We start from the raw sequence: 26311 nt of genomic DNA, 5'->3' as shown, positions 1-26311 counted from the left end.
CAATTTTTAAAAATTACTATACAGTAGAAATTGCTTTGAATTAAAAATCAGAAAAAAACCTGTGGGCTGATTTATTCCAAAATTGCTTCAATTCATCATCATAATCTCCCACAATCACATGAGTTACATCTTCATTGAGTTGATTAAAACGAATTCCACCTCCACTGTTAATCAGTCTTCTCAGTTTGTCTAGCTTTCGGCCACTGAAGCCACAAAGATATATCTGTACAGAAAGGAAATATTGACTTTAGAAACAAAGATGCTGTATTTCTTTCATAGTTACACTGTGTTAGACAGCCCTGCTGTGCATTTTAAGCTACATAAAGAAATAGGAAATCTATTTTTTTCATTTTTGTTCAATCCAACATCCTCATTAATCTTTCACAGCGCATACTTGATAAAAGTACTTTGTGGCTTTAGACAGAAGCCCAAATCCAACATCTTCTGAACATAAATTACCGTATATGCTCGAGTATAAGCTGACGCAAATATCAGCCGAGACACACGCATATATATGGTAGTACACAACAATTTCTAAATGAAGGCTGCTTCTTAAATTTTGACAGTCACATTACTAGCAAATTTTAAAGTAATTACACAAATAAACTGCAGTTAGGTGAATTCAGAAAATCTAAGTTTAAATCTTGGTATAACAGCCAATGAATAGCTCCAAGACAATAAGCATGCTACTTAAAACTATTTTCTTGTCAATTGAGAATTCCTTTTTATAATAGGGGATTAAACCAAAAGAAAAATTAAGTGAAAGCAATGAGACCCTGCTTTGAGGATAATACCTATGCAATGATTTAATTGCTTACTATTGAAATATAGTTCAACAAATACAAGCAATATGAGAACCATTTCTAACTGCATTCCAATCCCAAAGTAAATAATCTCTAATGTTAGAATGCATTTTTGAGGAACTGATGCCAAAGGCTTAAGTGGAGAGCAAATGTTTTGAGAATGATGAGGGCAACAAATGCACAAATGTGCTTTACACAACTGATGTATGTATGGATTGTGATAAAATGATGGGGAAAAAAAGATTGCAATCCCAGCCAACATCCTGCTAAAATCATGTGAGACACAAAGCAAGAACTACCTCCTCTAAATTCTTGACTCTCCCTAACTGTGAGATAATAAATGGTTTTTGCTGTTCAAAAAAAAATAGTATTTTTATGAAAGTAAATAACCAGGCTATATGTAAAAGAGTACGTAAAAATCATGTCCAGAATTAAGCCTTGCAAAAAAGACTAGGCACATAACAAATTTCTAAGTTTTCAAAATATAGAAATATTTAAAAATATTTACCCAATTCCTTAACTATAAAATAGAGTTAAATACTAGCTACCCTATGAAAAGTGCTATGTAACCCATTCATTTTGCAAATGTATGAAGTCATGTGGGAGGTGTTCTAGATCTGAAAAAAGCCAGCATATGTTTCTAGCAGGAATCTTCTAAGATCACTGACATATCAAAAAATTAAATAATCCAACCAAGAAATATTAACAAAGCAGTGGGCCTAATGGTTAGAAATACAGACTTTGAAAGGAAGATTAGGAGCACTACCTGTGTGATCTCAAAACAAAATCTTTATGCCTCTTAGCCTCTGGGTAATAATCAGTTTAAAGTGATTTGTAATAAACACAACTGTGAAGAGTCCTCAAAATCAGGTACTCATTGCTCCTCCCATGAAATAACAATGCACCTTGTCGCTGCCTGCATTCACTTCCTAACACGATGGTACATACCCGGCAGCCATCTAGTAAGTCTTCAGGTGCTTGAAATGTGCTGACATCCAGGTTTTCTAGGCTCTCCGATGTAGACTCTAATTTGCTATTAAGGACTGAATTGCTTATGGATTCATTTACGCAACTTCCATTGATGTTAGAAATGTGGCTGACATCTGAAGGAACACCGCCTAAATTAGGGGGAAAAAGATACATCCACATGTAGAGATAAACTATGAAAGGAGCTTCAACTAAGTTCATGATGAAATGTTCTCTCACACAAAAGGGCTATCAGCAATAAGATACAAATACTTATTGAAGTCTTGGCAGCCAAGTATGAATAGGAAAAGTGACACGAAAAAAGTAAGGGTCCTACCTGATTTAAGACTATATTTAATAAATACATTCTCTAACAGCCAACTCCAAAGGAGTGTGGAAGTTCTTTTAGTAATGGGGGTTTTTACTGTTTGAATATTGTTGAAAAGGACTATGGAGTTCTATAGAAATTATGTTCATTTACAACGATTTAAACTATTCAGACAAAATCTATTTGTTCATTTCCTTTTGGTTTGAATGCATTATTTTGCATATTTTTACATGTAACTTCTTAAGGTCTTAAGCTTCTCTTGCTCAAACTCAACAACTAAAGATACTATTAAAGTGCCATCTTGTTGGGTCAGTCAGGGTGCGATGTAGTACCGATGAAGAACCCAGCTTTCCCCCAGATCCTGGATGCTTCCTCCCCCCAACTACCATCATCCGAATTCTACCTTGCAGGACTGGATAGGGCAGAGGCTGTACACTGGTGCATATATGGGAGCTGGAGGCACAGGGAATCCAGGGTGGACGATAACTTCAGGACCAGGGGGTGAGGGGCGATGCTGGGAGAGTGGAGGGTGAGTGGGTCGGGAAGGGGGAACTGATTACAAGGATCCACATGTGACCTCCTTCCTGGGAGAGGGACGGCAGAGAAGGGGGGGAAGGGAGGCTCCGGATAGGGCAAGATATGACAAAATAACAATCTGTAGATTATCAAGGGCTCATGAGGGAGGGGGGAGCGTGGAGGGAGGGGAAAAAAAAGAGGACCTGATGCAGAGGGCTTAAGTGGAGAGCAAATGCTTTGAGAGTGATTAGGGCAAAGAATGTACGGATGTGCGTTATACAATTGATGTATGTATATGTGTGGATTGTGGTAAGAGTTGTGTGAGCCCCTAATAAAATGTAAAAAAAGAAAAGAAAAAAAAAAGAAAATGATTAGGGCAAAGAATGTACAGTTGTGCTTTACACAACTGATGTATGTATATGTAAGGATGGTGATAAGAGGTGTATGAGCACCTAATAAAATGTTTAAAACATAAATAAATAAAGTGCCATCTTGCTAGAGGCTACCTTCGGTATCTGTTTTTTATGAAAAGTTCTCCAACATCATTGTTTTGAATGATCCCTTATCTTTTGTGAGCTCTCTCACTCATCTGCTAAGACCTACAGAGCAAAATTTTAAAATCGTGCAAAAAGATGTACTTAATAAATTTGTACATAATACATTTAGCATAATGTCTTCTTCAAAATAAACTGAAGTTGTTGGCTTTAAAGTTCAGGAAACTTACATTTGAAAAAAAAAAGTGTTCACCAAACTTCCCATTTAAAAATACAGCATCTATAAAATAGAAACTATTTTAAACTTAATAGCAATACAGACCACCTGTAACAACTGAAATCAATACTGAGCATATGATTTCTGCCCATCACTAAAGTTTTTAAAACTTCATCTAAGTTTTTACTACTAATATTCTTAATTTGTTTGATCTCAGAATCGTGTCAGAGTGTAAAATGGGTAGCAATGCATTCTAAAGAGAAATACAGTCCAGAGCTAGCTGTCGCCCTCAATAATATCAACCAGCTACTATAGGATTGAATTATGCGTGCAAGCACAGCAAAGACAGATTAAAGTGCTGGCAAGAGCTCCGTGACCCTTAACAAAGCAACCCTGTCTTAAAAGCGCTCATGTACTTTAATCCTCAGTGAGACTTACTGTCAAGGATGTTGTCAGTGTGGCCAGTAGGTGTCGACGTGTCGGGCATCGTCTTTGTTTCTGGTTTAAGATCTGTCTTGTATATAGATTCATCCTGACAAAAGCCTTTGTCAACACTGTCAAAAAACCACCGTGGGGTCACACAGTGAACATTCCATCTCTTGGCACACTCATATTTCTGACCTATCACAGTCATTAAGAAGGAGAAAAAATACACACCATTAATATCTACCTTTGAAGAAACACAAATTATGAGATCATCCTAAACCCACTGCAGTTGAAAAAATTTGGACTGAGAACAGCTGTATATATTTTTAATTCAAAAGAAATTTATAGAGGTCTAAATATGGGCACGCACATATGTAAACACATTAATATATAACAATAGGCATATATGTACATATACTTTTAGGTTAAGTATTAAGGTAGCAGATGGACATTGGGCCTCTACTCAAATCTTCCCTCAAGGTAAGCACACTTTGTTCTAATAACCTGGCATTCTGTGATACTCACCTTCCTGACATGACCACTGAAGAAAAAATGGGTACATAAGCAAATGTGGTGGAGAAAACTCATGGTGCCAAGGTATTGTAAGATATAGCCAAAGCTTGAAGTTAAAAAAGAGGCCATCTAACAGGGAAGCAACAAAGCCCACATGGAAGAGTCACTCCAACCCGTGTGATCACAAGGATCAGGTTATCAGGAGACCCAAAGTCAATTTGTAGACAAGTGGACATTCTCTCACGGAAGAGTCACAAGGAAGGGACAAGCCAGCCGTGGTGCAGTATAGCACTGATAAAACACACAACATTCCTCTGGTTCTTTATTGTTTCCTCCCCTCACTACCATGACTCAAGTTCTATCTCACAAATCTGGCTAAACCAGAGCGTGTACCTTGACTGGTACAGATAAGAACTCTGGACACACAGAATCTAGGACAGATAAATTCCTCAGGACCAATAATGAGAGAAGCGATACGATGCAGGCAGGGGGAAGTGGGGAAAGAAGGGGGAAGGTGGGGGAAGAAAAGGGAGAAAGGGGAACTAATCACAATGACCCACTACCTCCCCAAGGGGATGAACAGAAACGTGGGTGAAGAGGGGCAGCCAACAGTGTAAAATATGAAGATAAAAATAATTTATAAATTATCAAGGGTTCACAAGGGAGGGAAAAAAGAGGAGCTGATACCAAGGGCTCAAGTAGAAAGAAAATGTTTTGGAAATGATGATGGCAACATATGTATAAATGTGCTTGGTACAACTGATGTATGGATTGTTATAAGATCTTTAAGAGCCCCCGATAAAATAATTTATTAAAATAAAAAATCATTGAAAAGGTCAACAGCAGAACTCTAAAAAATAAAAATAGTAAAAAAAACCCAACACCCTCCCAAAAATAAGTAACTTTGCTACATCTAGTCAGCATTTCAGTTATTCACCCAAAACTCCTTTTCCTTAAGGATTTGGTTAGGATAGGGGAAGTTTGGTTTATCTTTTTAAATCAACTTATCTGACCAGAAACTGTGATTAAATACCACTGAAAGTTTAGTTTTCTTTAAAAAAAATTTATTCAGTGACTAATACTAAGATGGTCACAAAATTTAATACAGGTTGCAGACCAAACTATTTTTGCGAGATTATAAGACATAAAATTAAACCTGATTAGTAACATGGTAATGCAAAACGGGTTCCTTCAGTGATTTTAAAGTGACAAATGCTAGAGACAAAAATGGACTGTGTTCATTTTGGAAACAAAGGCTCACCTTTGGGCTCCTGCACAACAAGGTGGGTACACTCATTCATTTTCAGCTGCCCCATGTATCGGCCGCCATGCTCAACTGTGAGCTGCTGCACCGCCTTCCTGTCCACGCCGCACAACCCAGTCACACATATTATACAACCAAGGAAAACAGGACACTTGAAGTCTTCCATGCTTAAATCAGTGTATTTATCTATTTTTCTGGGAAAAACAAATGGTAACAAGAAACACCAATATGTTACATACCAAACATGCAACATAGTTTTAAATTCAACCTAAGAATAATGGCAAATGAAGTCATGACACAAAGAATACTCTTACGATATTCTCCTTTAGAAGGATTTATAATCATTTTTAAGAAGAGCTTACAAACATATGCAAATTTAAACTAATTGCTTACTGAGCCTAATACTATGTCACCATTAGAAAGTAAAGCTTTGGTTCAGGTTTTCAAAAACATTCTAAGTAGAACATAATCCTAGTGTACATGTTGCCACGATTCTGACTCTCGACTTAGAAAAGGAGATGGTGTGGGTTGCCTTCTAGAAAATGAACTTTTAAAAATTCTATCATGCTACATAATAAACTTTTTCTGGCAGAGTACCAACAGAAATACTGTTGCTATCCTGTTGCCTTGCTGTGTATATTCATTAATCAAACCTGCATAGCTGAGGCAGGTGATGCAATTCGGCTGGGGATTAACAGTGCCAAAGTAGAGACATGTTTGGGACGTGCTGTGCTAGATGGTACTAAAAGCCAGGCAAGAAAAATGCCTAAATAATTCAAATTGTGGTATCTGAACTTAGGACTGCTGATCTAATACTTTTCAGAGAAACTTGACTCTCTCCCCTGAAAGGGGCCCATGCTCCACCAGGGCAGGGATGCCACCCTGATCTGCACAGTGAGATGGGTGCATTCATTCATTTTCCGTTGTCCGTGTGTTGACCTGCATGCTTAACTGTGTATTTTATCTTAATAACTACCTGCAGCCATGATCATAAAAACGACAATATTCTCAGTTGATGGCTTACATGTTTATGTTCAATTTCACATGTGTTCCCTTTGAGGGGGAACAGGGCTATGAAAACAGTCTCGCTGTAATAGTCTACTCTATGTTGACCTACACGCTCAGTGCTCAGGGGTAACGCAAAACCAGAGAGTTACAACATCGTCACATGCATCTTCTAGGGCATTTTACAAAAGCTGCTTACTACAAAGCTTCTGCTATAAAATCTCAGGGCATGCAAAAATGACTGAATGTAGACTATTTTCAAATATAGAAAATATCTAACAGCTCTTACTTCTCTTGTGACTTCTCCCAAAGTGTTGTTATCCAAGAAGGAAGCAAAATAGGCTTCTTTAGGTTTGCAGCAACTAAGTATTTTTTGCTACCAACTTCTCCAGCAATAAGGTGAGTCACTGATACGTGAAGATCTTTATATACGCGTCCACCCATCATTTGTACATATTTGTGAACTTCTTCCTGTAGCACCAAAATATATTAAAGCTGAAATCAGGATCTTTCAATTTTTTATCATTTTATTAGGGACTTGAACAACTCTTATCACAATCCATCCATCCATCCATCCATCCATTGCGTCAAACACATTTGTACATTTGTTGCCATCATTATTTTCAAAACATTTTCTTTCTACTTGAGCCCTTGGTATCAGCTCCTCATTTTCCACCCTCCCACCCTTGCCCTTGATAATTTATAAATTATTATTATTTTGTCATGTCTTACACTGACCGATGTCTCCATTCACCCATTTTTTTGTTGTCCATCCCCCTGGGAGGGGGGTTATATGTAGATCATTGTGATTGATTCCCCATCTTTCTATTTTATACAATATGCCAGATATTTTCTGTTGTTAGCTTAAATACGGCAAGGGTTCTTGCTATTGTTAAATTAAGTAATTAGCCAACTTCTTAGTTTTTATAAGTAACATGGGTAGTATGAATAGATCTCAAAATCATTACCATTACACATTCATCCCTCCCAACTCACTATATTGTGTTGTTTCTATTAACACTCTTTTTTATTTTATAAATTTTAAATATGTCAACAGCATATATTTATATGGCTCCCATAGCATCCCTTTTTAAAAAAGAACCTGTTTTCTTACAAAAATGCAAGTGTAAAGGAAGTAGGAACAAAAACATTAATTTCTTTTAAATCAAACCCAAACAAAAAAGTGCAATTAGCTTTAGTTTTCAATTAGACTTTAATGTGTTCCATTTATCTTTAAAAACGCTGCTGCTGTATAAAGCTTGTTACAGGGCAAGAATACAAAGCATAAGGGCTCTCAAGGCATCTTCTGACACCGTGAGAAAACTCTATGGAAATATAGTACATTTACCATGATACTCCTTTCAACCACCTACCCTTTTCTCTCTATCGAGGCTTGTGCAAGATATAGTTACATCAGACAAAACCATATTGTAAACTGGGAGCTCAGCTCTAGGAACGTATTGCTGGTGACGCATACAATAGATAACTACTTGAGGACCAACAATTCTGCATCCAAGCTACAATTAGAAAAAAAAAACACGGGGGTGTTAAAGGTGTCAGTAAGTTAAGTCGAAAAAGGCTTCCAGTCTTACCCAATTTCATTTTGCAATATTTGCCAATTCTTTGTAAAAGCTGACAACTGCAGAGAAACCACCAAGTTGTTACAAAGTATAATTTCTCAGAAACATTATATATTAAACATACACAATCAAAAGCAAATAATACAAGTTATCAAAAGAAATAAGCTTCAAAAGTGTGTCTCACGCATAATTTGCATCAAAATGTAACTCTCTGAACCAAGCACAATGTTAAAAATTGGAAGACTGCAATAGCCTAAGACCGTAGAGGTGAGAAAATTTCACACGTGCTTTTGAAATGAAGCTCCCAGCAAACTGAGTATTTAAGGTTATTTAAGTGTGAATAGGACCATCTCCAAAATGGCTATTACTGCATTTGCAAAATGGCTATTACTGTTTTTTTATAAAACCACGTGCCATTTTGAAAAGTGCCCTACATGAATTTCTTTTCACGTTGCTGACTCCCACTCCTCAGCTCCCCCATGTCTGTCTCTCCCATCCAATGGATTTAATGGGAAGTGCATGCTGCCAGAGGTCTGGCTCCTGGCGTGACCCCACTAGTGTACCCTGGAGTCTTTACAGCAGCCCCAGCCCCCAGCTTGCAAATCCGTTTCTCCAATGCAGGAATAGGCTACTTCACAACAAAAGCAGCCCTTCCAGGGTGGCCAGCCCCAGCTCAGAAGGTACAAAAGCCCACACACCCTGGGCTGGCCTGCAATTGCTAGGTACTTCCTGCGTTGGCTGGCTGGCCACTACTTTCTGGCCATTTGAATCTCCTGCTCACAGACCCTGTAGGGCACGTATGAGAGCCTTGGGTGCACAGGGGTTGCACAACATAGGTCAAATGAGACAGGTCTCACTGACTGACTGACTGGAGGCCCCAGAGCCAAGGCAGTGAACATCCAGACCAGCACTGACCCACCACTCAGTTTCAAGTTGGGGCTAGCACCAAAGAACCCAGGCAAGCATGGGCAATTACATCCACGCAGAGGGACCAGTCAGTCCTTGGGCTCTGGCAACCCCAATCCTCGACCTTTTCCAGCACAAGTGGGTGCAGATGGGCTACAAAGAACCACTGCCACCAACATCCCTAGAGCAAACAGTTTCCAGGGTTTACTTCTGGTTACCAGGGGATACCAAACCTATCTCTGAGTTAGTGACCAGGGTTTGTATCTTTAGTTTACAAATATAACCAAGAGTAACAGGGAACTTAAGTACTTTATTTTCACTTCAATTATTCCCAAGAAAGGGAAAACTTTTTAAAATCATAGCCTTTTTATTCTCATTAGGAATAAGAAACATGATACAGTCTTTCTCAACACTGGAAAACTTGAGACCAAACTAAAAAGCCACAAATCTACAGCTGCCAAAGATACCACTGATTGTTTTGGCTGATTTACCTATCTGCGGGCTACACAAATGATTGCTGCCATCTTTAGGGCCAAGACTAAAAAGTAAGTTGTTGTTTTGAGAGAATAAAAATTTTTATGCTAAAAAAAATTTATGCTACTGATTCTGACAACCAGTGGTATTTCCAAAGGGCAAGTAAAACTAACGTTTTTCGCAAAGGTGAGCACTTGCCTTTCATAAATTATACAGATACTGCATCTACCTACTCTTCTAAGTTTTCTTCTCCTTCAAACAAGAATCACTTCTTTGTAATCTGGATGGAATTCCAGCCAGTTTACTTTAATTTCAATGCTTCTCTCTTGTCCAGACACCAAAAAAGTAATGAGTCAGTAGACTCTAGAATCAACAAAAAGAAATAAGAACCCTCAATTGTACAATACTCATATATTTCTCATTTTCTGTCTGAATACAGCAGGACCCCATCATTAAGATGCTCACTCAAGATGTTAATAACTAAGACAAACATAGGTTTAATGATATGGAACTATCAGGAACAGTCTTAGGCTCTAACAATTAGGAAAGATCACACGTACTAAGTGAAGTTGTAACCACGGACACGTTAAAAATGACATATAATTATTGTACATAATTAGTATTTATAAATGATATTCAGGCCCCCCAAAATAAAAAAGATACCATTGTATCTGTGATCTGCATAACATGTCAGGGTCACTAAAGAATTTACGTCCCTGGATGCAGAAACAAGGCAAACACTAGAAGTCAGCAAACCTTTTTGAGGTGATCAAACACTGTGCCACTAAAAGGGTCACAGATAAAAAGTGATTTATCATCTTTCTCTATCTTCAATGCCTCTTCTTCTGTAATTATCTGAAGATATTCTTCTGACTGGAACTCTTTTATTGACTAGAAGGGAAATGAAAATGCACTTGAAATTAGTTGCCTGCATTTAAATCCTATGAACTCTATTGTCCCAATCCACATCAAATCCAGCCTTTTGTGTCACACCTTACTGTTACCACCCAATTGCTTCCATCTTCTTGGCTAATCCTTTGGAGTAGCTCCCAAGTGGTCTCGGCTTCCCTGCTCTGTATCAATTCTCTACCATAGCAGCTAAAAATCCCTTCGCACATGATCTGACTTATCAGATCAAGCCATATGGCTCAAAACTTTTAGAGATAAAAGCTTCCCACTATATGAAACACAGAACCTCCATTTCTCACCATAATCTAGGAGACCACCCACTCTGGCTCCTGCCTCTTCCCTTTTGCCTACTCTTCTGTCACTCCAGTTCTCTGGCTGAGCCTGGAATAAGCTAAGCACAATCTCACTTAGAAACACTGCCTTGCTCCTTCTGCCAGAAATACTCTTCTAATTCTTCCTCACTGTTATTAAGGGTTCGGCAAACCCTTCCTGATCACACTTTGGAAAACATCCTTATCTCTTTAGCTTATTTTGTAAAAAGTAACACGGAGCCTACATAAAGTTTGTGGGAATACCCTGTTATCTTTTCATTCCATTTTTACATAAACGTTCAGAAGCTCTCTGGTATAATTTTGTCTCTGTACCCTGTAAGATCAAGAATTCCACTTTGGGGCCATTGTATCCTGGGACCCAGTAAGCACTGAGATGGTTCCGAAACAAATCGGGAAGCCCCTATGTCCTTAAGGTGATCCTTTTAAAACACCGTCAGGCCAGAAACTCTTCTGGCTCAAACCCCTCGGACTGGGTCTCTACCAGAGAAACAGCCTAAGTCCTTACAGCAGCCTACGAGACGCCACGTGATTGCTCTCCACTCCAGTGTCTTCCCCCACTCACTGTCCACTTTACAACAGACACACAAACGTTCCTGATATTTCTTGGGCAAATAATCCAAGAACTTCTCATGGGCCAGTTCCCTCTGCCTGGAACCTTCTAGCCCACATTATCGACCCAGCTATTTCATCTCTTTTCAGTTCACTCAGGTATCTTGGCCACAAAGCTGAGCCTGACTTCATTCTACTTAAAATTGTAATCTTCTCTTTCTCCTGGCAACAAACATCCTCCAGACCTGTACTGCCATTTCCCTCCCACGGCACTGAGAGCCTGCAGTGTACTACACCCCACTGCCGAAAGCCACTGCAGCCCACAGTGACCCTACATCAGGTCTCCCGTTTTGTTTTTCTCAAAGCAGCTGGTGGACTCGATGTGTTAAAACTTCCAGTTCGTTAGCAGTCCAGTGGGGATGCTATTCCACCACGAGGACTTCATACTAGTTGGTTTACTCATATAGAAGGGAGCTTCAAAAAGTTTATGGAAAAGTAGAATGAAAAGATAGTTTTTTCCACCAAGGCTCCCCAATCCCTTTTATGCTTATTGATGAATGCCCATTCCCACTTGCGAGAACGTAAGCTTGAGAAAGCAGTTTTCAAGCTCCAGAGCAGTGGTTCTCAACCTTCCTCAGGCCACGGCCCTTTCATACAGTTCCTCATGTGTGGTGACCCCCCCCAACCATAACATTATCTCCACGGCTCCTTCATAACTGTAATTTTGCTACAGTTATGAAGCGGGTGATCCCTGTGAAAGAGGCGTTTGACCCCCAAAGGGCCACGACCCACAGGTTTGAGAATCGCTGCTCTAATAGCGGGTGGATCCCAAGAACTAGAACAGTGCCTATCAAGTCCTGGACACTTAGTATGTGGTGAGTGTGAAAAATCCGCTACATTCTTCCCTGCAGTTTTAATGTGCACAAGAAATGTGTAAGGCAGGGGGTGAGAATATGCAATTCTACCAAACTCCCGGCAAAACTCCACTAATGAAGAGTCCATTCTGACTCACTGCCCCTTGGGTTTCCCAGACTGTAGTTCTATGGGAGTAGAAAGCCTCACCTTTTCCCAGTGGAGTGGCTGGTGGTATCCAACCACTGACCTTGAGATTATAGTAGCACAAGGCAAAACCCACTACACCACCAGGGCTCCTACATCACCTCTAGACCCTCCATGATACTGTATACAATGAAACATGCTATTAACCAAAAAACCCTGACATGTGACCTGATTCCAATTTATTCACACACAGAACCACTGTGGTTAGACAAAACTCACTGCCATCGAGTCAATACCGACTCAGAGTGACCCTACAGGGCAGGGTAGAAGTGCCCCTGTGAGTTTCTGAGATTGTAACTGTTTACAGGAGTAGAAAGGCCCATCTTTCTTCTAGGGTGCACCTGAAGATGGTTTCAAACTGCTGACCCCACAAAGCATAGCCCAACATGTAACCACTACACCACCAGGGGTCATTAGTTAAGGAAAAGAAGTGCTTAATTTCCAAGTTTCCAAGAACAGCCACATCCAATAGAAATGTTACATGTTTCCAGGCCCCCTCTGATACACAATGATACATTTACATAAATTCAAAGAAACATTTAATATGTAGATGTTAAATGATAAAATTAATATGATGATAAAGTACCTATCATTAAGATGAAACACCTTTATATGAAAACATAAAGTGCTTAATTTTTTAAAGCATTTAAAAGAAAGCGTATTTACAGGACCAAACCACGTTTTCAACTATTCTTACCTCCAGAGCTTTAAAAAAATATTCAGAATTGTCTGAAGACTTTAAAAACTTCACTAAGAACGGTTCTTTGACATTTCCGGGCATTTCTGAACTGTCAAGAGAAAAGGATTATCAACCAGAAAACAACACAGATTACGAATGAAGTTCAAACTGGATAGCACTCATTTTTCTGTGCAGACTGGGCATTTTGACCAGGCCCGGGAATTCGTCCAGCACGTTTGTATGAAATGCTAGAATGTGGCAAAAATCAAAGAAACAGAAAGTATCAAACAGCACGAAGAAACTGACGCCCCAAACTGAGCGCCACAAAGGCCGTCCCGCTGGGGCTGTTAGCTCACAAGAGGGAAAGAACATTTCATTACACGGAGCTTAACGTTTAGTCTGCCATGCACGGCCCGCGCGGGCTGCTCCCCGCTCGGAAAAGAGGTTTTCGCATAAACAGAGCCGCCAGTTAACCAGCGCGGGCCTCCCCCAGGCCTGGGTCCTCCTTCCTGCCCCTGGAGAAGCCTGGCCGTCGGTCCAGCCGCAGTCACGTCCACTCCGGCGTCCAGGTCCCGCCCGCCGCTGGGAAGGCAGCAAAAGGGGGGCGCAGGGCCGCGGATGGCTTGGCGACCGCTTGTGGGAATCGGGGTTGGAGCCGGGGCCTCGGCCGCACCTCGCTCACCTCGACGGCGCCGCGGGCTCTCCGAGCGGCGAGTGAGTCGGCTCGCGGCGGGCAGGGCAGCGGCGGGGGTCGGGCGCCAGCCTGGCGCAGCGCCGCCCCACCCGGCGGCCCCCAAGTCTACGGTGCGCGCCCGAAAACCCGGAAGCGGCCCAGAGGAGATCTGACTTTCGCGCCAATGGCGCGGGCGCGCGCGTGTCCTTCCGGCGGAAGTGACGCAATCAACAGCTGCCGCAGCTGGGCGTGGGAAGTCCGGAGAGGCGGAGGTGCTCGGCCGCAGTCGAGGCCACGCCGAGGTCGCGGCGCCGGCCCGGGTCCCTGGAGGCGAGGCTGTGAAGGGCCGGCGTGGGCTCCCCTGGGAATGGGCCGCCGCTGGCAGGACGGGAGGAGGCGCCGCAGACCACGCTGCTCTCTGAAAGGCGACCCAAGGACCGCGAAAGCCAATCCTAACTTCAGTTCTACCTTCCCAACCAGGACCTGATCGCAATGATAAACATTACCACCATCCCCTGGGCCCCCAAGAGACTGGCGTGGCACAGACACTCCAGGGTCCAGAACTTTACTCGAGACAGGTTTATATACAGTTCTTGTCATGTATCCTGCATTCTGTTTCACACAAGTTCTGATACAGGGGTTATTGACAATTTCTTAGAAGGCAAACAAATGAGACAGACTAGCACAAGTCACTGGACCAATTGGACCATGCCATATTAATGCATTAGTAGAGTTTATCCAAAACCATATAGGGGCTGTTAAGCTTCTGATATTAAAAACTCAATATATAGGCCTAAATCCAGAAAATGTTGCTGACAAATCAACAATTTGATTCCCCCAAAAAAAACAAGAGAATGAGACAGACTGGCACTACTCACTGTAACACCATCTTGTTGACTGCTGAATGACCTGCCTCCTTCCCTCTCCTATCTCGGAAAGTCCCACCAGTGATTGATGTTAGAATGTACTCTCAGGGCCTCGATATCAGAACATTGTAATTAATAGTATTGTTCCTTTTGATGTTGAAATCAGGATATTACTATTTTTATTTTTTTTAATCAGGATGTTATAATCAATGCTGTCCCAGTACCTCTCACTAACTCTAAGAATAATAACATTAATCCTGCTCTGCTTCTATCCACGCTTGCTTAAGTCCTAGACGAATGATAAATGAGTTTTTGCATTTAAAGATGGACTGAAATGTCCACTCAGGACTGCAATCATTGAACTGCTTTTAGATTCTACAAGTCTGGTTATAACTGAATAATGACTTCTAAGTTATCCAAACATTATAGTGGCTGTCATTCATTTGAACCCACAACATTCTTTTTATTTAATCATTTTATTGGGGGCTCATACAATTCTTATCATAATCTATACATACATCCATTATGTCAAGAACATATGTACATTTGTTGCCATCATCATTCTCAAAACATTTGCCTTCCACTTGAGCCCTTAATATCTGCTGCTCACTTCCCCCCTCCTTCCCCACTGCCCCCTACCTCATGAGCCCTTCATCATTCATAAATTATTATTATTTTGTCATATATAACACTGTCCGATGTCTCCCCCCAGCTTCTTCTCTGTTGTCCCTCCCCCAGAGAGGAGGCTATACGTAGATTCTTATAATCAGTTTCCCCTTTCTACCCCACATTCTCTCCACCCTCCAGGCATTGCCACTCTCACCACTGGTCCTGAAGGAGTCATCTGTCCTGGATTCCCTGTGTTTCATTGCTCTCTGTACCTATGTACATCCTCTGGTCTAGCCAGATTTGTAAGGTAGAATTGGGATCATGATAGTGGGGGGAAGGAAACATTTAAAACTAGAGGAAAGTTATATGTTTCATCATTGCTTCCCTGCACCCTGCCTGGTTCATCTCCTCCCCACAGCCCTTCAGTAAGGGGTGTCGGGTTGGCTGCCAATGGGCTTTGAGTCTCCACTCTGCATTCACCCACATTTTCAATGATACGATTTTTTGTTCCTTGATGCTTGATACCTGATCCCTTTGACAGCTCGTGGTTACACAGGTTGGTGTGTTTCTTCCATGTGGGCTTTGTTGCTTCTGAGCTAGGTGGCCACTTTTTATCTTCGAGCCTGTAAGACCCCAGACGCTATATCTTTTGATAGCTGGGCACCATCAGCTTTCTTCACCATATTTGCTTATGCACTTGTTTGTCTTCATTGATCGTATCAGGGAGGTGGGAACCCATTGATATGATTTTTAGTTCTTTGATGTCTGATAACCAGTCCCTTCTGCACCTTGTGGTCAGACAGGCTCATTTGCTTCTTCCATGTGGGCTTTGATGCTTCTCAGCTAGATGGCCACTTGTTTATCTTCAAGACTTTAAGACCCCAGACACTATATCTTTTGATAGCCAGGCACCATCAGCTTTCTTCACCACATTAACTTATGCATACATTTTTCTTCAGCAATCATGTCGGGAAGGTGTGCATCCTGGAATGCCAATTTAATAGAACAAAGTGTTCTTGCGTTGAGTAAGTGCTTGAGTGGAGGCCCAATGACCATCTGCTGCCTTAGTACTTAACCTATAAATATATGCACATAGATCTGTTTCCCTATACTCATATAAATATATTTACATATGTACATTCCAGTCTTTGGACCTCTATAAATACCCTAGTTCTTTCCTCTAGTTTCTTTTACTTTCCTCTTGTCCCACTCTCATGCTCAGCCTTCATTTGAAACCCACAACATTCTAGTGCATTGGTTGGGAATGCCACTGTATCTTGATGCTTCTGCTACTCCTGGAGGGGTGGGATGTCTAGGAGGGGTGCCCCCCTGATAAAAATTTTAGGGCTCCAGACTCCTACTCTCCCAGCTGAGCTGCTGCCTGGAGACACTGGAATGTGGCTGGGAATTCGGCTTGAGTCTTCTGTCTCTGTCTGGAACCTCCGGAGGTGAGTCTGTGGGATGGGTCCTTAGGTTTGACTAGGGAGGGACACTGAAAGTGGTTTTAACTTTTCCCTGTCACTTCTTACTAGGACGCTGCCTGAGAAGTCCAGTGGCTTGTTGAGTTGGCGGCTTGTCTTTCCAGATCATGACTTAACAAGTTTGGTGGCTTGTTAAGTTGGTGGCTTATCTTTTCAGGCCGTCACTTAACAAGTTTGGTTAGCCATGGCTGTTTGTTTTTTGTGTAGCTTGGCCACTCTGATTATTTGCTTGTTTGTTTTAGTGTGTGTGTTTGTGTCTTTATGTTTTTTTCCAACTTTTCTGTCATCTCCCCACCCCCCACCCACACACCCCCAGTGACTGGATTGCTGGCTATTAGCCTCGAAGTCACAGACTTGACTGGAAGTTTTGACAAAACAAAACAAACATTCTTTTGGTTGCTATTTTTGTGCTTTTTATTGGCAGGTTTAACCTGTAAACTAAAAGTAAATGAATCTTAATCAGTACAAAATATTTTTGTTTTGTGAAGGGAGACAATGGACAGTGTAAGACATGAAATAACAACAATAATATATATTTGATCAAAGATTCACAAGGGTGGGAGGGTGGGTGGGAGGAGGAGGGAAGAGGAACTGATAACAAGGGCTCAAGTAGAAAGAAAATGTTTGGGAAATATTGATGGCAACATATGTACAAGTCTGCTTAATATAATTGAATGGTGGATCGTTATAAGATTTCTAAAAGCCTCTCAGTAAAACGATTAATAAAAACTTTTCTTTTTTGTTTTATAAATTTAAAGCCTTTCTGTGGTGTGGGAAACAGAAGAATTTCTCCCAAATTGTCTCCCCCAAATATATGCCAAACTTGCCTGTGAATGACTATACACTTGGAGGTCAACAGAAGTAGATCAGGGATTATTCTCCCTAAGGGTTATCAGCCATCTAGAGCAAGCAGTCACCACTGTTTATCCCACAAGTAGGGCCCACTCCCTTCTGATAAAGGATAGTAGTTGTCTGTTACCTTGTAGGAGACCCCAGAGAGGTCAAGCCCGCCCAAAGGTGACCAAGGTTAGGCCGCCATCATGAATCTAGGGTCCGCCCTTCTTGTCACATGTATACCTCTAGTTCCTCCCCTTCCGGTCATGTGTACAGCCCTAGCTCATCCCCTTCCTGTTACGCCTATGCCCACTGTACATCCCCTTCCTATAATGTGTATGCATATTGTACTGCCCTTCCTGTCACGTGCAGTTACCTGCAATCACACCCTTGTAAGGAGATATAGCCCTTGGTTAGAATAAAGGGGGTCCTCCAGCCCCCTGCCGGGCCTCCACCCCACCTGGTCTCGGCCCATGCTGTGCACGGACCTGGCTGATAAGATTATGGCCATCCATGAAGTGAGCATGCTACTATGTAATGTGTCCAACTCCATTATTGAATCGCTCTTCTATCTCTCATGCTCTCGATGACTTTAATATAATCTTTATACATCTCAACTGTATAATTGTGCTTACTGAACCCATGATTAATGGTGGGGGGCTGCCCCCCAATTCATACCACACCGTGGTATTTTTTTAATTAAAAGATCATTTAATGGGGCTTTTACAGCTCTTATAACAATCCATACATAAGTTGTATGAAGCATATTTGTACATATTTGTACATATCTTGCCATCATTATTTTCTAAACATTATTTCTACTTGAGTGTGTGGTATTTTTTAAGGAACATTGAGTGGTTGTATCCACAAACGGGATTTGGACAGACTGAGTAAATAGATTATTAATCGAACCTGCCAGGGTCCTTGGTGGAAGTTTAAGCATTGGGAGGTAGATTTCTTTGTGTTTCTGCTTTTATTTATATTGTAAAAGTGAATAACAATTTTAAACAGCTTATAGAGAAAAAGTCTGGTTTGGTTTTCAGTTTTCCTGGTTCAATTTTTTGTACTGTCCTTTGCATTTTGCCTTCAAAGTTCTTTTACCTTTCTAAATTTTTGTTTCATCTGCTTTGCAGTGTTGTTTAACATAGATGACCTGTAGAGCTTTGTGTCTTTAAAAAAAAAATCATTTTATTGGGGCTCATACAATTCTTATCACAATCCATACATACATCCACTCTGTCAAGCACATTTGTACATTTGTTGCCATCATCATTCTCAAAACATTTGCTTTCTACTTGAGCCCTTAATATCTGCTGCTCATTTCCCCCCTCCCTCCTCACTCCCCCCCACCCCATGAACCCTTCATCATTCATATGTTGTTATTATTTTGTCATGTACTACACTAGCTGAAGTTTCCCTCTGCCCTCTTCTCTGATGTCCTTCCCCCAGGGAGGAGGCTATATGTAGATTCCTGTAATCAGTTAGCTTTGTGTCTTTTTGAAGGACTCTGAATAGTTTCACCCAGAGGTTTGGGAACTGGAAAGTGTTTTTGAATGGGTAATTAATGTTTGCTTTCAAGAAACACTGTAAGTTTAACTTGTAAAAGGAGTTTTACTTTACTTTTGTTTGTTTTTCTGGTAACTGTATGTTTATGTTTTCTCTTCTTTGGAAGGGAATTGATGCTTTTTAAACTCAGGAAAATTATGTAGGTGTGTGTTTGCAACTGATTACAGCTCTAACCTGAGGGTGAGAAGAGCTCCTGGATGGTTTCACTTTAAGTGAAATCCCCTCCTATTTGTCTGCATGTACTGAGTTGAGAGGGTTAAAAATCACCTCGAATAGCCACTTTGAAAGTGTCTGTCTCCTTCTTCCCCATGGATTGCAGTCTCATTCATCTTTGGTTAATTCCCGGGTTATCTTTTGGGTCACACTTTTTGACTGCTCAGTGTCTCTGATGTTCCATACAAGAGCTTTCTGTGGCTGCAAAGCGCTCTCTTCACACTTAGCAACTCAGCATGCTCTCCGTAACACACGTGGCTCCCCCTGGTCTCCAGGATCCCCTTGTAAAATGAAATATTCTCTGCAGTGGCTGCACGTGCCACCTGTCTACTGCAGCAGCGTGGGCAAATCCCCCCTGCCTGCCTGCATCTGTCTGTCTGCTGCCTCTGCCCCTGATTCCCACAGTCAGCAGCCACTGCCACCCTCCCTACCCACCCCTCCCCTGCGCCACACACACAGATGCTGACTGCCTTCTCTCTCCTGTAAGGAACAGAGAGCGTTAGCAGACGCTGGCTCCATGCTCTGCAGAACTCTGGTAAAGTCCCTGCTTTTGAAGAACTCATCGCCCCACTTGAAATGGCTAACAAATAATGGTCGTGCTTTTCACGTCAAATGAGCTCAGCCGTATTCTCCATGAGGCCCCCAAAGCCATGTTGGGCCCCAGAGGTGCGGAGTGGGGGGTGGGAGGAAATAGGAAAGGAAATAGAAATGAATTAAAATATTTTTTTAAAATCAGAATTAATATAAATTGCTCAAAGGGTTTGTGTTAGTCTGGGTAGACTAGAGAAAACAAATCCATGGGAACTCATATGGATAAGAGAGTTTTATATAAAGGGTAAGTGTACATTAAGAAAGCATCCCATCCCAGTCCAGTCCAAGCCCCTAAGTCTGACATTAGCCCATATGTCCCATACCAATCTGCAAAGTCCTCTTCCATCTCACAAAACACGCGCAGTGATGCCAACTACAGGAGGAAAGCTGAGTCAGGGAACTAGCTAAGGCAGCTGCACCCGACCTCAGAGAACAAGGGCCGAGAAAGGTAAGGCTCACCAGGCCATTTATCTCTCCAATCGTCAATTAATCCCACAGGTGTTCATTGGCCAGGTTGGTACAATAAACCTAACTATCACAGGGTTTATAATGCCTGGAGAAACTAATGAAAGGGCTGTTACCTGAACTGTAGTACTTATCTTTGGTTAATCCTGCCTAAGATGGCAAGAATAAATGTACATTTTAAGTTAAGGGGGCAAAAGTCCCCCTAAACCTCGCTGGCAGAAACCAAACTTTGTAGTTAAAAGGACCTGCCTGGCTCATTGTAGTTAGGGGCCCAAGGCCATATTTCATGTCAATGAAATAGTTTAAATAAGGATTAAAATAAAATTAAGTTTGATTGCTTAAAAACAAAGTTTGAGATCTAGCTTTACTGGGAACACATTTTTTCTTTTTACTATTGTTATTAATACAGTAATTGGTAGAAATCATGATTGAAAAACAAAAATTAGAAAGTTTGTAAGCTTACTTGCTTTCAGCCATCAATTTGAATCTTTAAAATAGGTACAGGAAATACCTGCAAAGAAGGCTCTGAAAAGGTAAGCCTCACCCAGTGCTTTGAGTGCTCTGGACACTTGCAGACACTAGTGAAGATTACTATTGGCAGAAGATAAAGGAACCCTTTTGACTTTTAAAATTTTAAATTAGTGGTTTGGGCCTGAGCTGAAAAAATTTTTTAAAGCCATCAAGGAACACTTCTCTCTAGGACTAAATGTTAAAGGGAGCCTGTAACCAGCCTGCAATGCTTGCTAGGTGACCACCTGGGTCCATGTGTTGTATGGAAGTGGAAAGAAATGTAGCAATAAGAAAACAGGTTCAGTCTGGTCATTAATACCCATGAACCTGGGTCACAGGACTAAATAAAAACACAAGAGCTGGTTGACTGGTCTGAAGCTCATAGTCTAGCCCAAGGGGGCTAAAGTGGTTAAAAAAAAAAATTGTGACTGGGCCTGGGGTCAGAAGGAAAGGTGACCAAAGGGCACTCTGTTGGGGCCAAGTAAGGCAGCCCACATTAAGTTCACCAGAACCCCACCGGATGAAGATAAAAAGTTTGAGCCTATGAGTTGGTTCATATTGCTCTGACTCTGTGGATGCCTGTCCTGATTTGACTTTGCTTATAGATGCAGACTCACAAGTTCCCATTGGGATGAAGATTCCTCACATCAAAGCACTAGAGCACTAGGTTAGTATAAGTGGGTGGTATAAAAATTGGATACCCAAAATTGGATAACTGGCTTATAAACTTTCATAAGTGAAAAGATAAAATATTTTTGTTTGGCTCACTTATAAAATACCATGTTTAAATAGGGGTAGTACATTCCAAACTATATATTTTAGTTTTATCTTATTAGAACTATTGTCCTTGTTTTGAAAATTGTATGTGGCTATAAAGTTGTGTAAAGGTGTCAAGTTAATCAGACACCGGCTCCTTCACTGTTCCAAGAACAGGCAAAGATTCACAATCATAATTTGTTTGAGTCCCTGTAAACCTTACATATTGTCTGCACCAACTCCACAAATTCTTGAGGAAGGCAATACCCCAGCCGCCCGCAAGCAGCTTACCTGTGCACCCATTCCAACCTGGTGACTATGTCCTAGTAAAGCAGTTCATGCCCAGTGGTCTTAGACCACACTGATAAAAGGCCTTTACCATCGTTCTCACCACTCCGACCACGGTCAAGGTCAACGGACTTGTTGCCTGAGCTCACCACTCGCATGACAAGGCTGCCCTGTCCAATGCAGAATGAAAGGTTCATTCTTCCATAAAAGACCCCTTAAACTAAGACTATCTCAGATTTCTTAATATTGATAACTTAGTCTGGGTTTTCTGCATATTGTAATCAAACTATTAAAATATGTTAGATTGGGCCACAGGTGTGTTTTGGTTTTTTTTTCCACAGGTGTGTTTTAAGGCTTTCCCAGGAACGTGGTCTTCTTGCTCTTTTGGCCTTACCACCTGCTTCTCTACTCACATGTTTAACAACGAGGTACTGCAGGCTCCACAGCCACAGCTAGCTCTGCACTCGCCACCCGGAGTCATGGCTGGAGAGGCCTCTCCAGTCTAATTAATGTAAATATTCGCAGACTAGAATCCACCATTTTGAAATTGTCAGAAAAAATTAAGTCAGAAAAATTTTAATTAAAAATTAAAATAGTCAGAAACAATTAACTGAAGTAGTCTTACAGAATAGACAAGGTCTAGATTTGTTACTCTTTAAACAAGGTAAAGTATGCACTGCCCTTAAAGAAAAATGTTGTTTTTATGTAAACAAAACTGGGATTGTACAGGAATCTCTTGCTTTAGTCAGCAGAAGTATAAAAAAAAGGATGATGAAATAGAATTTACAGGCAACTAGTATTAAAAATTGTTTAATTGGTCTCCTTAGGTCACTACCTTAATTACTCGTCTTGCTGGTCAGCTATTATAATTAATACTGAACTTTTAATTGGACCATGCAATATTAATGCATTGCTAGAGTTCATAAAAAATGTATAGGGGCTGTTAAGTTTATGATATTAAAAACTCAATATATAGGCCTAAATCCAGAAAATGTGGCCAATGGATTAATACTTTGATTCCCAAAGAAAAGCAGCAGGGAATGAGACAGACTAGCACTAGTCATTGTAACGCCATCTTGTTGACTGTGAATGACCTGCCTCCTTCCCTCTCCCATCTCGGAAAGTCCCACCAGTGGTTGATGTTAGAATGTACTCTTATGGTCTCAAGATCAGAACACTGTAATTAATAATATTGTTCCTTTTGTAACCAGGATATTACCATTTTTATTTTAACAAGGATGTTATAATCAATGCTGTCCCCATACCACTCGCTAACTCTAAAGAATAATAACGTTGATCTTGCTTTCTGCTTCTGTCCACGCTTGCTTAAGAGCTAGACAAAGGTAAATGAGTGTTTGCATTTGCAGATGGGCTGAAATGTCCTCTTGGGACTACAATCAGAGAACTGCTTTTAGATTCTAGCAGTCTGGTTATAACCGAAGAAAGACGCTTCTGAATTATCAAGACATTACAGTGGCTGTCATTTATTTGAACACACAACACAAAGAAGCAAGAATATCTTCAGCCAATTAGAGTATGGCCTGGGAGTATAACTAAACACCGGCAGAGTGCGTGTTTCAGCCGGTTCCCAGGCAACGGGAGAGAAAGCATTTATCTCAGTTGAAAGTCAGACTTTCAGAGTCCCAGATCCCTGGAAAGAGCTGACTGCTTTTTCCTATGGCCTTCCTTAAATTGCAGTTTATGGCGACAACCCTGTCCTACCTGGAGAAGGAAATGAGTTTCAGACCGGTCCATAAATGCACTCTGCTACTCGGAAGCCCAAGAATCCCGAGCTACAGCGTACACCTGAAGACAATCTGCTCCCACAGTGAGCGAAGGGGATTCACTAATAACACTGCTGCTAATAAAGAAGAGGATGAAAATAAAGCCCCTTTTACAACAACAACAAACTAATTGGCCTTGAGGTTATCCATGTAGATTAGATAAGAACTGTGCTCCATAGCGGTTTTAGTGGCTGGTTTTCAGGAGACCACCAGGCCAGTCACATGTCACATGAACCTGTCCAGGTGGTTAATTGCCGTGCCACTATGGCCCCCTCCAGATAGGTAGGGAATCTTTCTTTCCCCAGAGCACCTAATCCTGGGCAATAGAGTCAAGCCAAAAAATCCACTGCCTTGACATGATCCCTTTTGTTAGTAACCCTATAAAACGGAGTGGAATGTCAATCTTTATGAAAGCACATCTATTTCCTTGGGTGTGAGTTATGGGTGCGAAGTATTGATCTGTATGTTCATAGCAGAGGGCTTTAACCATTGCACCATCGAGTCTCACCAACTGTCATCGAATTGGTGCTGACTCAGCCTTCCTGTAGGACAGGGTAGAACCACCCCTGTGGGTTTATTTCCAAGATTGCATCTCTCTCTCTCTCTCTCTCTCTCTCTTAAAACTTGGAACTCGTATAGCTCTTATCACCATCCATCCATCCATCCATCCATCCATCCATCCATCCATCCATTCAGTCAGGCACATTTGTACATTTGTTGCCATCATCATTCTCCAAACATTTTCTTTCTACTTGAGCCCTTTGTATCAGCTCCTCATTTTCCCCTCCCTCCCTGCACCCCTCCTCCCTCACGAACCCTTGGTAATTTATAAGTTATTATTCTGTTGTAATGTCTTGCACTGTCTGATGTCTCCCTTCACCCACTTTTCTGTTGTCCATTCCCCCAGGGAGGAGATTATATGTAGATCCTTGTAATCAGTTCCCCCTTTTTACCCCACCTTCCCTCCACCCTCCCAGTATCACCACTCTTACCACTGGTCCTGAAGGGATCATCTCTTCTGGATTTCTTGTGTTTCCAGTTCCTGTCTGTACCAGGGTACATACTCTGGTCTAGCCAGATTTGTAAGGTAGAATTGGAATCATGATAGTAGGGGGTGGGAGGTGGGGAAGCATTTAAGAACTAGAGGAAAGTTGTATGTTTCACCATTACTACACTGCACCCTGACTGGCTTGTCTCCTCCCCGCAACCCTTCTGTAAGGGGATGTCCAGTTGACTACAGATGGGTTTTGGGTCCCTACTCCACACTCCCTCTCATTCACAATGATATACCTGATCTTATCAACACCTCGTGATCACACAGGCTGGTGTGCTTCTTCCATGTGGGCTTTGTTGCAGCTCAGCTAGATGACCACTTGTTTATCTTCAAGCCTTTAAAACCCCAGATGCTTTATCTTTTGATAGCCGGTACCATCAACTTTGTTCACCATCTTTGCTTATGTACCCATTTTGTCTTCAGCGTTTGAGTTGGGAAGGTGAAGAATCACAAAATACTGGATTATTAGAACAAAGTGTTCTTGTGTTTAGGGAGTACTTGAGTCGAGGCCCAATGTCCATCTGTATCCTTAATTCTTAACATATATATGAGTATGTAGTTCTATTCCTCTCATTATATATAAATATATTTACATGTGTACATGCCTGTATTTAGACTGCTATAAATGTCCTTTTCCTCCTGGATTTTCCCTCTATTTCCTCTTACTTCCCTCTTGTCCAATCATCATGTTCAGCCTTAATTCAGGTTTAGTAATTTCTCACTGATACATTGCCCATGATTAAGCCCCACTAGACATCCTATGCCTTTCTCTCCATTAATTTTAATTCACTTGTTGTTCCCTTGACCCTGGGCTGGTCACCACCCCTTCCTTTCTCCTGTATCGCCCTGGAAACTTCCATCCTATTCTTTTCATCTCTGAATTGTTTATACCATCTATCTTTTCTAGATAGACATTTAGAGACATTAATAAGCACCAAAACCAGGCAAGGCCAAACAAAACAATAATGGAAGTCAAAACCAACAAAACAATCACAACAACAAACCCCCCCAAACAAAATAACAACAAGAAAAAGAAAGCCACTGACAAATATGGAAATGCCTATAAATAGTTCAAGGCCCTTAACAGTCATTTTAAATAATTTTATTAGAGGCCCATACAACTCTTGTCACAATTCATACATACATCAATTGTGTAAAGCACATCTGTACATTCATTGCCCTCATCAGTCTCAAAACATTTGCTCTCCACTTAAACCCTGGCATCAGCTCCTCATTTTTCACACTCCCTCTCCAATCCCCCCTCCCTCATGAGCCCTTGATAATCTATAAATCATTATTTTGTCATATCTTGCCCTGTCCGGCATCTCCCTTCATCCCTTTTCTGTTGTCCGTCCCCCAGGGAGGAGGTTATATGTAGATCCTTGTAATCTGTTCCCTCTTTCCAACCCACTCTCCCTCTACCCTCCCAGTATCACCACTCACACCACTGGTCCTGATGGGATCATTCGCCCTGGATTCCCTGTGTTTCCAGTTCCTATCTGTACCAGTGTACATCCTCTGGTCTATCCAGACTTGCAAGGTAGAATTCGGATCATGATAGTGGGGGGGGGGAGGGGTGAGAAAGCATTTAGGAGCTAGAG

At 41.4% G+C, this 26311-nt stretch overlaps 1 protein-coding gene and 1 pseudogene across 3 annotated transcripts in view; both read right to left on the bottom strand.

Annotated features, from left to right (window-relative positions):
- Positions 1-13888, bottom strand: part of TOPBP1 (DNA topoisomerase II binding protein 1) — a 54168-nt gene extending 40280 nt beyond the window's left edge. The window contains exons 1-9 of one of the 3 annotated variants that reach the window (XM_075546911.1): positions 13694-13888; positions 13039-13129; positions 10249-10383; positions 7906-8049; positions 6822-7003; positions 5525-5721; positions 3763-3945; positions 1752-1921; positions 60-223 (exon numbers count right to left, since the gene is read on the bottom strand). In XM_075546911.1, coding sequence (XP_075403026.1) covers positions 60-223; positions 1752-1921; positions 3763-3945; positions 5525-5721; positions 6822-7003; positions 7906-8049; positions 10249-10383; positions 13039-13122 — 1259 coding nt within the window. In that variant the 5' untranslated portion in view covers positions 13123-13129; positions 13694-13888. The remainder of the gene's footprint in view (positions 1-59; positions 224-1751; positions 1922-3762; positions 3946-5524; positions 5722-6821; positions 7004-7905; positions 8050-10248; positions 10384-13038; positions 13130-13693) is intronic. The other 2 variants (XM_075546910.1, XM_075546912.1) reach the window with 2 other exon arrangements.
- Positions 13889-13920: 32 nt separating this feature from the next.
- Positions 13921-26311, bottom strand: part of LOC142446070 (glyceraldehyde-3-phosphate dehydrogenase-like) — a 29677-nt pseudogene continuing 17286 nt past the window's right edge.

Source organism: Tenrec ecaudatus, chromosome 4 (assembly GCF_050624435.1).
Source record: "Tenrec ecaudatus isolate mTenEca1 chromosome 4, mTenEca1.hap1, whole genome shotgun sequence".
NCBI classification, from domain to species: domain Eukaryota; kingdom Metazoa; phylum Chordata; class Mammalia; order Afrosoricida; family Tenrecidae; genus Tenrec; species Tenrec ecaudatus.
The sequence above is the reverse complement of the archived record's forward strand: the minus strand, read 5'-3'. Positions and strand labels throughout refer to the sequence as shown.